Genomic DNA, 17,102 nt, shown 5'->3' on the forward strand with positions numbered 1-17,102 from the left:
TTTCTACTTGTTGCCCACCAAGTGCTTGCCCTTTTTTCTGACTAAATTTTTTCATTCTTTCTTTCATTTGTCTACATGCATTCATGTTCATTCATAACCTAAATCACAATGCATTATAGAGCTGAGGTTCTTCATGGTTGTGGGAGGGTCTTCTCAAGAGTTTTATTCTCGTTTCTCACACTGTAGTTAGCATGAGTCTGGATCTCCTGCTTGTCAAGTATAACAATATACGTAACTTTTTTTTTCCAGACTAGGTGGAGTGAGCCTTGATAGATTTGTGACAATAGGGGGGGAGTTGGAGGAACTACACTGCTGAGGGGGAGTTGAATGATATATTCTTTTTAAAGAATTTTAAGATTTAGGGGGGGAGAATTGAAACTTCATTTTGTTTGTAACAAGTACAATCTTAACTTTCTGATCTATTGTTGGTTAGATTTGATACTTTTGCTGGACTTGACTGTGATGTTAAATGACTATGCTGATTAAAATTTCAGTCATTGCATTTATGTTGCTACTTGTGTGTTCGGAATTATGTTTTTTTTTTCTTTTTCCTTTGTTGTTGTGTTTTCAAACTTTTGACAAGTTCAAGATTACATTCAACAAGTACTTGGTTTTGTCACCAATTTGTAAAAGAGAGAGATTGAAAATGTGAATTTCAAGAGTTTGGCTAGCATTAGGTGACTAAAATGATAGACATCATTTTGAGTTCAAATTATGTGAGTTGTTGAATGTAAAAAATTTTGAGTTTGTAATTAAGTTTTTTATTTTTATAAAACGGATCATAACCCTTCATTAAGATAGGACTTACAAAGTTGACTTGACAAACAAGCCAATTACAATCGTCAGTAACAACCCAGTACACTTTCGTAATTGACATGGTCTAGTCCAAACGATACATCTCTAAAGATCTAGATCTTAGAGAAACTATCACCTCTGTCCACGACAGAGGTTACAAAGCCCCATACCCAGACTAAGCAGGGTAGGGTTCATCAAACCTCACCAAACCCCGTCAATGTGGAGGGGGGACTACTACTCCATTCGGACCAAAGTCCAAAGGCACTACTTTTTTTATATTTTTATTTTCCTAGAAACAACATTACACAAAAGAAAATATAGAAAAACACTGCACAAAAAGTGAAAAGTAGTGCACAGAGGCTGCTGTAGCGCTTGCAGTACACGCGCCACTCTGGGAAGAGAACCGACAGTCAAGCTTGAAGATCCCGGACTCACAGACTCTAGAAATGCTGTGCATGGCGTTGGCAGAGGGCTCCCCGGTGGTGCGTGAAAGCCATGCGCCAAACGATGCCGGAACTTCGAGTCGTGCGTGTGAGCTACTTGCCGCTCCGTTTGGTGCCGCATTCGGTGGTCTTAAAGATCGGCGACTGGGCAACACCATGGAGGGGCACGTGCTGGCTGTGGGCGGCGGAAAGACCTAGAAACTGTGATTCTCCCTTATTTCGCTTGAAACTACAAAAAAAAAAAAAAAACACAACACAGATGAGAAGGGAGGGAGGAGGAGGAGGCGGGAAGGAGGGAGGAAGGGAGGGAGAGGGAGCCGAAGCTCCCACCCCTCTAGTCAGATCTGTGGAGAAAGAGTATCTTAGAGAGAAGGGAGAAAGAGTATCTGGTACCGTCCATTTCTATCATGTAATTAAGTTTTTTATATAAATAAAAACATGTAATTCCGAGTCTCAAGATTCTTATCTTATTCATTGAAGAGTTTGAATTTGAAACGGCTACAAGTCTATGAAGATAGTTTCCTGCAGTTAGCAAATTGTTAGCAAAATCGTCACGACAGATTCAATCCATCAACAGAATTTCACTAAGACTTGAAAACTGTTTCCAGAAATATATTTAATTGTCTTACTAACTAGGAATAGTAGAAATTTAATTCTGAAGATTTTTTGAGCACTTTCAGTGCTTATTTTGGTAAGAAAATTTTCATATTATTTATATCTCGAAAAGTGTGATTGTGACACAAGGTTTAGATAGTGTGATGGGTTAAACCACTAGAATTTCAATAGAGAAGTTAATATTTAAAGATCGTCAGAGATACTGGTTACAACTATGGTAGAGACAAATAAATCGTTTGTCAGTTGTCTAGTCAAATAAGAGTGTTAATTGAAAATATTTAGTAATTAAAACTTGCTTGTAAAAAATTTTCAAATAGTGGATTGACATTTTTAGATAGGCTGTCAGTAAGGTTTTACAATTCTTTAAAGAGTTTTTCTTTGTAGCCAATTTCTGTATTATGTAATTAATTTATTTTATGTTAATGCTGTTTTTATTAAATAATTGCATGAATATTGATTAACAAATATTGGATGATGGAACTGATAGAACTTCGAAAATTTTACTATACAGGAATATTTGATTAATTTAAGAGACAGATGGAGAGCGCAGTTATAAGTGGCGGACTGGGTCAAATGCATGGACCCATGGTGACTAGTTATGAGTAGAGATTGAAGTGAGTTTGTGGGTCCCATTGAGAGTATTTTGAGTTGTTTGGATGTGTGAAGTATGTTGAGTTGTTGACTTTTGAGTAGGTAGTTGAAAAATGTGTGGGTCCCATAAATATTATAGTGATTTTATTTTTAGTAATAAATATTATAATGATTTTATTATAATGATTTTTTAATATTAATAAATATTGTAGTGACTTTATTTTACTTTTATATATAATAATGATAAATATTATAATGATTTTATTTCTAATTTATATATAATAGTGATAAATATTATAGTAATGTTATTTTTTATTTATATATTATAGTGATTTTATTTTTAATTTATATATAATAGTGATTTTATTTTTTATTTATATATTTTAGTGATTTTATTTTTTATTTATATATAATAGAGATAAATATTATAATGATTTTATTTTTTATTTATATATTATGGTGATTTTATTTTTTTATTTATATATTATAGCGATTTTATTTTTTATTTATATATTATAGTGATTTTATTTTTTTTATTTATATTTAATTTTGATAAATATTATAGAATGTTTGTGAATAGTTATGAGTAGAGATTGAAGTGAGTTTGTGGGTCCCATTGAGAGTATTTTAAGTTGTTTGGCATGTGAAGTATTTTCAAAAGTACGAAAATACTTAAAAAGTGTTGAGAGTTGTTTGGTACCCAAACATACCCTAAACCCTTACGTGTTTATCCTTCTCTCTTTAAAGTCCTGCCTTTACAGTGGAATCATGAAACCATTTTTGTCGCTTCCCTTCATTTGTATCGGGAAAACTAGTTAGAATATTGGATCAGCATATAGCTACGACATTAAACTACAAGTAACTTAATATATATATATATATATATATATATATATATATATATATATATATATATATAAATATAGAATGGTATTGTCTTGGACAACGGTACCAATCAAGGATGCATGAATTATTATCCGTCATGGTCCTTGGAGTGAAGGTCCATGGAGTGTAGGATGGACAACTTACCTGACTCTGAAAAATTATTGAAAACAGCAACCACTTAGAAGCCAACAACAGTACTATAGTTGACCTCCAATATGGATGGCAGAGTAAACATGCCAAACTCCGGTAGCAAACGAGGCGGATGGATCACCTTCCCCTTCATCACCGGTCTCTCTCTCTCTCTCTCTGTGATACAAATTATTACAGCACAAAATACCCACGCAGACGTGCACAAAATGTTTTGGATCAATATATATATATATATGCTTATTCTTTGTATATTGAGCAGGGGCTGTTGTGGGCTTGACGCTTGCGACCGGAGGATGGCTGTCAAACTTGATTGTATATCTGATTCAGGAATTCAATGTGAAAAGTATAAATGCTGCTCAGATTTCAAACATAGCGAGTGGTTGCATCTGTCTGTTCCCTATCATTGGAGCTGTTGTTGCCGACTCTTTCCTAGGCTCTTTCTTCGTTGCCTCAATTTCGGCCTGTATCTCTTTGCTGGTAATTAATACTCTCGCACTGTTACATAATGTGTGCTGTTTCTTCTCTCTCTCTGTATATTTACTTTTTCCAGCATAAGAGATGGTACAGTCTCTGAACTGTGGTGAATTGTTAGTTTATGTTCTTTCACTTACCCAGAAGAAGCATATAATCTATTCTTCGCTAGATATAAAAACTAATCATCCTGTCTTTTCCTAGTAATGGGGAAGTAATTAAAGTTTCTGTCAAAGGGAAAATATACACACATTTGCCTTCAGAAAATAAGATTGGAAAAGCAAGTACTGCTAGAATAATTGTAGGCACTTGAAGGAAAGTGTTGCACGATTTTTAACTCAAACATTACTTGGCAATTATAAATTATAAGTTTGATGTGGTAACCACCAAAAGTATCAAAAGGGACTCGAGCTGACACAATGATTAGAAGTTATATAATAGATAAGAAAATGAAGATGAGGAATATCATGATTAATAGGCTGTAGTGGATATGTTGCTGAAATCTTTGTTTCCTTTTCATCTGCCTCTGTTGCAGAACAATATATGGACCATAACTGCTGAACCTGCAACTTGAAAGAGCAAATTAAGTAAGATTCTAATGCTGCAGCCTACGACTATTTATTTACCTTTGCAGGGCATAGTTCTTTTAGCATTGACTGCAACACTTGATTCCTTGAGGCCACAGCCATGTGATGACGGATCAAGCTTGTGCACACCACCCTCAAAACTCCAATATGCGGTCCTTTACACAGCTTTAGCTCTGGCATGTATCGGGTGTGGAGGTTCTCGCTTTACTCTGGCAACAATGGGAGCAAATCAATTTGATAAGCCGAAAGATCAAGGGATTTTCTTCAACTGGTATTTCTTCAGTCTTTACACTGCTTTAGCAGTAAGCAACACTGCCATTGTCTACATTGAGGACAACTTGAGTTGGAGATTGGGATTTGGCCTTAGTGCCATTACTAACTTAATCGGTTTGGCCTTCTTGTTGTTGGGAAGCCGTTTCTACATTTATGATAAAATACAAGGGAGCCCATTCACTGGTTTAGTTCGTGTTATTGTAGCCACGATTCAGAAGAGGAAGGTGCAGCTCTCATCCAAAACCGAGGATTACTACTATGGTCAAGATGGAATTGCAGAAATAGCTATACCATCTAAAAGGAGGTTCAGGTAGGAAGTCGAGTTATTAAAACTGCAAAATTCCTTTTTTAGGTATATTCTTGGGGGAAAATTGTTTTTTCTATTTAATTTATACGTTGGTTTCTAGGCTCATACAATTTCAATAGATCAGTTTTGAGCTTAATTAGTTGAAGGTTGTATATACTCCATTCACTATATCATATCAACTTAAAACATATAAGCTCTGTTGGAGAAAGAACATATCAGAGACCATCAACATCTTGAACCATGTGGAAGTCATTTGACTCCTAATGTTTCATAATTAATTTGATATAAGCACATCGACCATGTGTAGACCATGCGACAGATTTGTTGGTCTAAAATAAGCTACAGAAATGAATGCACTCTTGATGCAGGTTTCTCAACCGTGCAGCACTCAAAATAGAAGGAGATGTTCAATCGGACGGTTCAGTGGCAAAACCTTGGAGAATATGCACAATGCAACAAGTAGAAGATCTCAGAAACCTGATCAGAATATTGCCATTATGGTCAACAGGTGTCTTCCTAAGTACCCCAATAGCAGTCCAGTCCAGTTTGACAATCCTCCAAGCTCTAACCATGGACCGTAACGTTGGTCCTCATTTCAAAATCCCATCTGGGTCTATCCTGGTGTTGGTCCTAATCTCCGCATCCATCTTTCTCACCATTATTGATCGTTTCTTATGTCCAATGTGGCAGAAACTCACAGGTTCCCTCCGATGCCCCTCCAACGAATAGGGGTAGGCCACGTGCTAAACATATTGAGCATGGCCACGTCAGCGCTAGTGGAATCAAAGCGGCTCAATATAGCCCAGGCCCACCACCTCCAAGACCAGCCCAGATCCATAGTGCCCATGTCTGTCTTGTGGCTATTTCCACAACTAGCTTTGGTTGGCATTGGAGAAGCATTTCATTTCCCAGGGCAAGTTGCATTGTATTATCAAGAATTTCCAACATCACTCAAAACTACATCAACTGCAATGATTTCAATGATCATTGGGATAGCTTTTTATCTGAGCACGGCTTTGATTGATCTTGTTCGAAGGGTCACAGGATGGCTACCAGACAATATAAATGATGGAAGGGTTGATAATGTTTATTGGGCATTAGTTGTGGTGGGGGTGCTCAACTTTGCTTACTACTTGTTGTGCGCTTGTTTGTACAGATATCAAAATGTTGGAAAGGGATCAGAAAATGGTGGTTCTGGCTGTACTGATAATGAGGCATATGGTAAGGCTTAATGTATGTATCTAAAACGTTTTCTTTTGAAACGACGCATAAGGGAGATTCTATATATCAACATTTGTCTCCTACCCCAAAGCAAATGCATTCTCAGATTAATCGAGGTTTTGAATCAGAAATCACTGCTGGGGTACTGTTTAATCTGGCACTTTCTTCTGCGTACACAATGTGAATCAGTTAAGGGGTGTTTGCTTGTGTATGAATTTTCAATTGAGTATAAGAAGGGGTGGAAAACAAGGTAGTTGATGCCTTGCCTAGAAGAGATTATGATGATAGTGTAGAATCTAGTTCCTTGCCAGCCATATCCTTCCCAATCCCCTTGGAGAACTAAAGGCTACATATTCTGAAGACCCAGAAACACAACAGCAGCTAAATCAGTTACAGGAGGGCTCACCTCCTAGTTCCTCTTTTACTATGAAGCATAGAGTGTTGTTCATGAATGGTAGAATTTATATTCCCAATTGTTCTGGCTATGGGTGTAACCAGTCTAATTTTGGACAAATTTTAGAACTAAACTGATATACAACGGTTTTGGAAATTTGAGAATTGGTAAGGACCGATTCATCACTAAAACTAGAACTTTCAGATTTTTCAATTTCAGTCATGTTCGGTCCGATTTTATGGTTTACCATTTACACATGTGGCATTATATAAATTTATTATAATAATTTTTTCAATATTAAACTTAGTTATTAGAATTTAGTATTTATTATATTAGGGATTTTTCAATAACTCAACTCTGATCAATCCCATTTTAATGGTCACAGACTAATTAGTCTCCAAAATAAATTAAGCTAGCACACCAAGCCTGCGGAATTAAAAACTTAAATCTTATTATAAATCAGTCCTTCAAATCTGCAATTCTAAAACCTTAAACTATATTAGAATCACTTTTCAAAATATGTAAAATCGATAAACTTATATCCAATAATAAAACAATCAACTCCCAAAGCTTTCAAAATCAAAAACATTAAAATGATAACAAATTATTTCCTAAATTTTGCAAAAGCTTAAACCTTTGGTGAAATTCTCGTAAATCTATCCTTAAAATTTGTTTAACTTACAACCTCATATTCTAAAGCCTCATGTCATATTTCCACGTAATCTAAAATCTCAATTATCCTACTCCCCAAAGAAATCACCCAAACCATGTCATTCCCTTCATGCCTCGAGATTATAAAAGCAACCCAAGTTGATAAGAGTTCAGACATACTTCACTAAATATTAATACCTATCAATGACATCATCAGTCGTACCATCTTCCTACTATAGTGTAACCTTTAGCCCCACTCTTACTCAAAACAAATTAAAATAAAATATAGTAAAATAAATTAAAATAAAAAACAATAACACAAAATAAAATAAAACCAGTAAAATAAAATAACATACGTCAAAATGAATAAAACAAATGAAGTAGTACACAATAAATAATTAAAACAAATAAAATAACCTACCATAAAATAAAACAAATAAAATAAAAAAAAATAACATACAATAAAATAAATAAACAAATAAAGTAGTATACAATAAAATAAATAAAACCATTTTCCCATAAAATGGTCCTTGTAACTGTTAAATCATTTAACACCATTTTCCCAAAAAATGGCCAAATATAATAATTTATCGGACACTATAGGCGGGAATCATAGGAGGGACTCTACCACCATCCCTACCGAATGCACCGTAGGCAGGACTACCACCATCCCTACAGCTCGCGTTGTAGGCGAGAATCGCAAGCGAGACTACCACCATCCCTATCGTGTGCACAGTAGGCGGGAATCACAGGTGGAACTCCACCACCATCCCTATAGTTCATTTCCACACAAGGGGTACCTATCAGAGCATTATAGGTGGGAATCACAGGCGGAACTCTACCACCATCCCTATAATCTCTTTTTCCGCTCTCTCAAACCATTCAATCCATTCATTTCAAATATATCCAAAATCATCTCTCACATGAAAACCTAGTTTTTATTCACAACACATTAGTATGCATGACATGATGCAATAAATGCCATGATGCCAAACACAACATAAATGCATGCAAGTATAATTCAATTAAGTAAACAACCCATCCTCACATCCAATAGACCCCCACACTCCTCAGACTCAATGTCTAGCACAACCAACCAGACTGTAGAAGATTTGTTAGTACAAAACTATATTTAAATCTCAAGAAATTCTTTGAAAAATTACTTATAGCATTATAATATAATTTTTAAAGAATCACAGAAGTGTTAGAAGTGGCGGCACAGCTACGTAATAGTGCAAAATGGATAAAGGTCATGAGTCTAAAAAACCCAACTTTTGAAAGGGGACAAACGAAGACTTGGGATGGCTAGGGAAGGGCTTAGGGGTGTTGGTGAGGCTAGTGGTGGTGGTCGTTGGCCATGGGTGGCGGTGTGGGCGGCGGTTGAAGGCCAAAACACCCAAATCGAAAATGGGGATGGAGGAGCTTCAATGGTGCGGATCAGGGCTAAGGAAGGGTAGGTTAGGTGGCTGGGAGGCCGTCGGTGCTATGGCTAAAAGATGGTGGCCAACGGCAGTGCAACGATGGCACTAGAACACAAATACCACAAGGCTTGAAGCCTTGCGTGGAGGCTAACGGCGGCGAGAGAGGAGCCGAAAATGGAGGAAAGAGGTCGCCGGCCGGAGAGGAAGAAAATGGGAGGGGCGGTGATAGCCACTGACAGTGCACGACGGCGCTGTGGGCAGACGAAGAAAATGAACGGGGGAAAGGGGAGGGGGGCTTCGCGAGCGGGAGGAGAAAAAGAAAGAAGAAAAAAAGAGAAAAATGGAAAAAGAAAAAAAAAAGGGAAATAAATGAGATCCAGTCTTTCAACTTGGGGTCTCGAAACTAATCCAATAAACATGATTTAAAACGACAAATTTAAATAAAATAATTTAAACATAGTGACTAAATAAAATAAAATAATAAAATCTAACAACAAACTAATTTAAAATAAAGAGCATTTTAAATAATGAACAATAATTAATAACAATAAAACACAATGAATTACATTTTCCAATTAAAAGTCATAAAATAATACTACGTAAATCATCTAAAATTTAAAACAAAAAAATCCATAATTTTAAGAAATGCAATAATTACTTAGTCAAAATAGACGTAAATACGAGATATCACAATTAACAATAGATATTTATTGAAGTAGTTGTCCAGTGGCAGGGGTAGAGGTGGAAAATCCTACATGAGAATCTTATTGGCAATTTCATCAATGATTTTCTCACCTTGTGGGCAATCTGTTTTAAAGGTGGAGGGTATGTCATGGCCTATGAGTGGAATGGGGTTGCGGTGATGCAGCCATTAACTCGAAGAAGAAGGATTACAGTTTTGTTAATTAAGCTTGTAAAATGCATGTTGTCGTTTAGTTGGGTAAAAATGCTGTGAGTTGTGCAGCATGTATGATTAATTGTAGTGAGTAGAACATTGTGTTTGAATTAGTAAGAGATGTCGTTTCAAACTATAAATAATTGTAGATTCAAAGAGATTGTTATAAAATGAAGAAATATGGAGGGAAAGTGGATTCTAAGTTCAATACATAGATCTTCTTCTTCCTCTCTCTATCTCTACTTATTGGAGATTGACTATCTCGAACTTAACTGGAAGGTACCCATTACAACCACCCAGCCCCATTGCATCCCACTGCATCGATAAACCTATTTTTCCTCCCTCTGTTTGTCTTTGTCTCTGCCTCTCTCTCTCTCTCTCTCTCTCTCTCTCTCTCTCTCTCCCCCCATTGATCCCATCTTTCTCATTATGTTCTCCCTATATCTCTCTCTATTTTATCCCCACACAGAGCGACTCCATTGTAACCCAAATGGTAACTCCACCACATCACAATGATCCAATCAAACGAAGGTTCTGTGCCGCCAAGCTAGATCGCACGCTACACACCGTAAGTTCTCCTCTTTCTATTTCGCACCTTTGTCTGTTGGGGTATATATGGAGACTGGTTTTGGAGCTAAAGAAGTGTTTGCTGAAAGTTGGCTCGAGTCAAAATTCGCTTGACATCGCTAGACAGACTGCTCGAGCAAAGGCAAGTAAGAGAGAGTTTGCTTGAGTCTCGCTCAACACTCCGCTCGAGCGAGACACAAACCCTAGTGTTCGTTTGACCCTCGCTCGACACTCCGTTTGAGCCAATGTTCATTTTGTTCTTCGCTCGAGGCACGCTCGACACTCTGCTCGAGCGAAGTACACAGTTTTTGCCAGATTAGGTGGACGTAAGCAATTTACCGAACCACGTATATTGTGTGTTGTGTTATTGATTGTGTTGCTTTTATTTTATTTGTCATCGTTGGTGTGTGTGTTTTGTATAACATTTCACAACAACTGATATCAGAAAGCCAATATCGCTGAAGGAGAATGATGGCTAGAGATAAAGTGAACGCACTCGAGATTGAGGAGTTTGACGGCACTGATTTTGGGTACTGGAAGATACAGATTGAGAATTATCTCTATGGGAAGAGGCTCCACCTTCCACTGTTGGGAAAAAAGCCGGAGAGCATGGCTGATGCTGAGTGGACCCTGTTAGATTGACATGTTCTAGGTCTTGTTCGGCTGACTTTGTCCAGAACAGTGGCACACAATGACAGTAAGGAGAGAACCACGGTGGATCTCATTGTGACTTTGTCAGATATGTATGAAAAGCAGTATGCGAAGAATGAGGTGCACTTGATGAAGAAATTATTCAATCTGAAGATGTCTGAAGGTATGTCTGTAGCCCAACACTTGAATGAATTTAATACAATCACAAATCAATTGTCTTCTGTAGAGATTGAGTTTGATGATGAGATCAGAGCATTGATTCTATTAGTATCATTGCCAAATAGTTGGGAGGCTATGATGATGGCTGTGAGTAGTTCAGCCGGCAAGGCAAAACTGAACTACAATGATATACGTGACATGGTGCTTGCTGAAGAACTACATAGGAGAGACTTGGGTGAGTCCTCAGGTTCTAGATCGGCCCTGATTGTTGGCAATAGAGACAGAGGATATGATAAGAAAGTTCTAATTAGGGGTGTAACCGGTCCGGTCTGGTCCGGTCCGGTTTTGGATAAAATCTAGGACCGAGTCGATATGTATCGGTTTTGTATTTTTCAAAACCAATTACGCACCGGTTACCCTCCTAAACCGGTACTTCCGATTTTATCGGTTTCCGGTCCGGTCCGGTCCGATTTTTTTAAAATGTAAGTTTCACAATTTATCATTAAAACTTTGTTTATAAAAAAAATCTTTTTGATTTAAAAAAAACTGTTTTATACTTTTATTAATATATTAGACTATATAATATTATTAATATTAGACTATTGGTATAGTTATAAGTTATATATTAGTATTAGTTATAAACTTTTAGTGATTTAGTATTAACATTTTATGTATAATTTATAAATTATAATAAGAAATTATTTCATATATGAATATATATATATTATATATAAAATTTCACATAAAAATCTATAATTATACATTATATATAAAACTTATATATATTAATATTTAATATATAAAAAATATTTTGTATAAAACTTATATATAAAAATATTATTTTTTATTTTTTTTAATCAACCGGTCCGGTCCGGTTCAGTCCGGGCCAAAAAATCTCGAAACCGGAACCAGCCGGTTTTTACATTTTAAAAACCGGTTTCGGACCGGACCAGTTGAAAACCGGTAAAACCGGTCCGGTCCGAATCGGTAAATTTTTCGATTTTTTGGTTTGAGTTTACACTTCTAGTTCTGATGATGATGCTGTGAATGTAGTGGCATAAGAAATTCATGATGTCTTACTTCTCGCAGTGCACAATCCGATTGATAATTGGATGTTGCATTCAGGGTCTTCGTTCTATAGCACTTCACATCGAGAAATCATACAGAATTATATTGCTGGTGATTTTGGGAAGATGTATGTGGCTGATGGAGAGGCACTGAATGTAGTGGGAGTGGGTGATGTGCACTTCACACTTCCAAACAGGAGCGTGTAGACTTTACAGCAAGTCAGACATGTTCCAGATTTGAAGAAAAACCTTATCTCTGTGGGACAGCTTGATGACATCGATTTTGTAGTAGCATTTTCTAGAGGAGCTTGGAAGATCACTAAGGGTGCGCTGGTCCTAACGCACGGTAAGAGATCTAACTCTTTGTATTTAACATTAGGGTCTAATGATGTGCAGAGAAATACAAAAGTGCAAAAAGGCAGACTTAATCGCGCGAAACATGTGAGGAAGCCAATGGGAGTCAGCTTTGCCGTTCCTCATGAAAGCCTGGGAAAGTTGGCTAAGGTTGCCAAGATCGGTTCGAGACTGGATACTCCTGGCGCAGTGGGAGTTGTGAGTCGCCCTGTGGATGTGCTAACTAAGGGTGATGTATGTGGAAGACTGAAGTCGAGCTTGACTTCAGTGCATCTTCTAGCTTGAAGACGGGAGCTCTGAGCTGCAAAGATGATAAGGTTTGGCTGGAAACAGTGGCTGGCATGTGGAGACCTAGTCTCCAAGTGGGAGATTGTTGGAGTATATATGGTGACTGGTTTTGGAGTTGAAAAAGTGTTTGCTGAAAATTGGCTTGACAGTTGGCTCGAGCCAAAGTTCGCTCGACAAACCGCTCGAGCAAAGGCAAGTCAAAGAGAATTCGCTCGAGTCTCGCTCAACACTCCTCTCGAGCGAGACACAAACCCTAGTGTTCGCTTGACCCTCGCTCGACACTTCGCTCGAACCAATGTTCATTTGGCTGTTCGCTCGATGAGCGCTCGACACTACGCTCGAGCAAAGTACAGATTAAGTTTCCAGCACCACTCACTATAAATATATCATATTAGAGTTGTGTTGGACGGCCTCAAGCATATTTTGAGAGAGAACAATTTTTTAGTAAGTGCATATTGTGTGAGAGAGTAAAAAGCCCTAGAGAATGTGAGTTAAAATTGAGTGATTGTAATCTTCTCTGGTTAATAAGATTTCTGCAGCTCTGTGGATGTAGGCAATTTGCCGAACCACGTATTTCTTGATTGTGTTGCTTTTACTTTATTTGTCATCGTTAGTGCGTGTGTTTTGTATAACATTTCACAACTGCATCACCGAACCCTACCCTCCTAAATCTCAGTTTTTCACCATCAATAATTGTGTGCATTGGAAAATTAGAAAGGGGAAGGTTTGGATAGAATTAATCATAGAGGGAGAGTTAAGGAGCCTTGAGTGTTTTTATCTTCTACGCAGAGTAGAGAATTGTCTTTCTGGTGTTATTTTGAGTGGTTTGAGATTTGGAGTTACAGTGTGTTTTGGCTAGTTAATGGGTAAGTTTCTTGGAGGTTGGTTTTGAGTGTATTACGGACAAAGAGAAAATTAGTTTTGTTCGGGTACTTTATTCTGTTCTATTTTCGAGTTCACCCCCATTGACAATAAAGTGGTATTCTGTGTGGATTTTTCTTGAGTGCACACTCTTGCCGAGGTTAACAAGGAAAGACTCCACTTTCTGGTTTTGCTCAGTTGGTCTTGTCTGAAATGCACAATCCAGCACCAGGGGGTAAACATGGTCTTTGGTTATGTTTCTGATACTATTTAACTTGTGCTTATGCTAAACGTTGTCTTGGTCTGTACCATTATTATTAGATGCCAATTCGTTTTTGCTCTATTATTTTGAAGCATTGTTTATTTCTGCATTTTGTAATGGCTCATTATGCTTTGCACAGGATGACATTTTGTGACTGGCACATACTAAGTTGGTGGATTCACCCGCTTATCTTTTATTTATTTTTAGATGATATTGGTCAGCATCGTGTCAGTACTAGGAATATATGGCACAAGGGTGGGATAAGATCAAGAGAGTAGTGAGATAAGTGCAAAGTGGCACTATTGGAATCACCACAGTTTAGGAAAAGTTTTATTAGAGGCCAGTTGATTTTCTTTGGAGGAATTAATTGTTAGGCATTGCCTTATCGAGGATTTTGCTTTGAGTTCTCATTATTATTGATTTTGGCGGAGTGACAAAGAAGGTGCTTGATTGCATTTGATGATCTGAGTTTTGCCCAAAATTAATATCATCATTTTCTGATGCCATTTGACAAGGCTTTTAAATTCCGAAATTGAGCCTAGGGTTGGGTGGTGAGCACCTAAAATCCTACTGCCCTTTATCCACCTGGCTTGTAGTGGTTAAGGTTGGAATAAGATGGAGCTTGATTTCCAGGCTCTTTGTCATTTAGTACTATTTGAGTCATGTTACACTGAAAGTTGCATTTGTTATTAGTGATGTGTCGAAGAAGATGAGCTTTCATTAGGGATTTTCAAAAATCAGGTGGATATATATATATATATATATATATATATAAGAATACAAAATAAAAAAGAGAAGATATATTATATGATGGATTAATGATAAATTGATTAAATATTAAGAAGTCCAAATCATGCCAGAAGGAAATCACAAAATACAAAACATAAGCGGCCATTTGAAGATTCATCACTCAACCGTCCAAAAAAAAAGAAGAAAAAGAAACTCAATCGGTCTTTTTTAGGCTTGCGTGCCAATTATCAATGGAACATCTATATTGCACGAGAAGTGAACCGCAAGGGCTTTATTTTCTCATCGAAGATTGATCCATAAGTTGAAACAGACATCTCAACAAGAAGAGGGAATTGCATCAGTACGAATAAGGTAACTGGGACACTGGCCAAACAAATGACAGGAATGACCATCCATGATTTTTGTAGAATAATTAAAACAGCAGCGGAAAAGGCTATCATCATGGTTGTAATAGAGAATAAAAGAGTGGAAAGACCGATTATCATCTTTGTCGGTAAGGATTTGAGGAAATCCTCTTCTGCATAGCGTGATGTGAGAATTCCCAGAAACATCAACACTGAAGTTGAGGAAGAAAAAAGTGACAAGGAATCTGATACTATAAAGAGTATAAACAACTTTTCCTCTGAGAATATTGGGAACCCTGTAGTTTGGTTGTTACCGCCTGGAACGGTGAAGACTGCAGCAAACATAATAGTAGCTATGAGAGCACCTACCACTGTACAAGAAGTTGCTGTATCCTTCATCCATCGTTCTCCGTCTTTCATCATGTTTTTGTGTTCCTCGAAAAAACATTCCCGGGGCTTAAGATGTTGGCTGTTCATATGTTCCTTAATCTTGGGTTGAACAATACTTTCCACCTTCTGCATTTATATTGGCTAAAATCTTAAAGAGAATGGAATGTATATTCCCAAATTAAAGTTAGAAATGTGCGTCTAGGAGAGAAATCTAAAGTTACAGATATGGATTACCTTAAACCACTGTAGTTCTCTTTGCATCTTTAAAGCTGCGCCTGGAATGTGACTAAGCACAGGGGTATTTGGCAACATCCCTGCCATATGTAGAACGGTATTGCCGTCAAAATCCGTATGACTTGCCAATTCGTGCTTCTCATGAAGGCCGCATATGATGTTAAATATTGTAGCTTGGCGACATCCAATAGCATGTGACATGATGTTTCTTCCCTGTGTTTTCTTAGGAGCACTCCACACAAGCTCAGGATTTGTTCGCATCATATCCAGAAAAAACTCAACATTCCCTTCATAAATCGCACGGTATATGGATATAATTGCTTGATTCCTTTGTTGATCATCAGAAGTCGATGTGACCTCACGGCACATAAGCTGCAGAAGTTCACGCGACTGGGCATGGACAGCCTTCATTTCATATAATTGCTTGATTCCTTTGTCAATAATTGAAACAATGCCCATTTAACTATATGCAACTACATATAATCATAACACTAAGAAGACAAAAACACGGATAAAAAGTTTCAAAATTAATTAAGAAATTATATCCATTGAGTTGATGCAGAATATGTACCCAAGACGTTTTGGAGATTTGAAACAAGTTGACGGAACAGAGCTAGCACTGCAATCCACAAAAAGAAAAAAAAAAGACAATCGCTCACATATTCTCATTGTAAATCATTACCGAAATAAAACTAATAAACTATTTTACATTCAAACAAACTACTGTGAAGTTTGTGCATAAAAATGAAATGTCCAAATATATATTTGATTCTCATTTTACATATACAGCGGTAAAAGATTAGGAAACATGCATAAACGTACATACCAGAATGTCCGAAATGTTTTACTTGATCATCCATTTCAGGGTTTCTTACTTGATCTGGATTAATGCTCAAACGAGTTTCATACGGACTGCTAGTACTAGCCGACTGTATGCTTTTACCTTTATGTAAAAAAAAGGGACCAATATCGATGTAATAATTCTGGCAACACAAATTTTAAGTAAATGAGAAGCGAGAGGAAAGAATACTGGTACTGACATGAGGAGTAGATCCATCGTTTCCAAAACACGAGCGGATTTCGACTTGGAAATGCATAAGACGTAGAAGCCAGTGCGTATAGAGGAGACTGCTGCTCTCTGTTATCTATAGCAAGAGCCAAACTTGGGCAATACCGGATCAAATCCAAAGCAATGTCTGTGCATGGTGCATGCATGGTCATATATATATATATATAGTGGCCGGAATTATATATACTGTGAAAATCAATTGATACACATGCAGCTAGCTAATTCATGTGAGGAATAGTTGTTACCTAGAGCTCCCATATGTATAGCCTGTGTACAAAGTACAGCTCCGATGATGCCATTTTCTGGCTTCAAATCTTCTATAGGAGTGAGAGAGTAGAGATATCTAGCCAACTCAATATGCCCAGTGCCAATAGCCAGTACTACTGGAAGATCGCCGTTCATGTTTG

At 37.2% G+C, this 17,102-nt stretch overlaps 2 protein-coding genes across 2 annotated transcripts; one reads left to right on the plus strand and one right to left on the minus strand.

The window, feature by feature from the left end:
• The first annotated feature begins 3,503 nt into the window (after positions 1-3,503).
• Positions 3,504-6,684, plus strand: LOC108989609 (protein NRT1/ PTR FAMILY 2.7-like). The gene is given in 5 exon segments (XM_018963284.2): positions 3,504-3,617; positions 3,739-3,956; positions 4,585-5,120; positions 5,486-5,811; positions 5,814-6,684. Coding segments are annotated over 5 exon segments (1,689 nt in total). The 5' UTR covers positions 3,504-3,544; the 3' UTR covers positions 6,350-6,684.
• An 8,213-nt stretch (positions 6,685-14,897) lies between these two features.
• Positions 14,898-16,466, minus strand: LOC108989626 (ankyrin repeat-containing protein NPR4-like). Its single transcript, XM_018963296.1, has 4 exons — positions 16,453-16,466; positions 16,198-16,245; positions 15,627-15,954; positions 14,898-15,518 (listed from the first exon to the last, which is right to left on the minus strand). Exons 3-4 carry the CDS (start codon positions 15,888-15,890, stop codon positions 14,898-14,900), a joined length of 885 nt encoding a protein of 294 aa, XP_018818841.1. The 5' UTR covers positions 15,891-15,954; positions 16,198-16,245; positions 16,453-16,466.
• Between the last annotated feature and the right edge of the window lie 636 nt (positions 16,467-17,102).

Source organism: Juglans regia, chromosome 14, assembly GCF_001411555.2.
Source record: "Juglans regia cultivar Chandler chromosome 14, Walnut 2.0, whole genome shotgun sequence".
In the NCBI taxonomy this organism is placed as follows: Eukaryota; Viridiplantae; Streptophyta; class Magnoliopsida; order Fagales; family Juglandaceae; genus Juglans; species Juglans regia.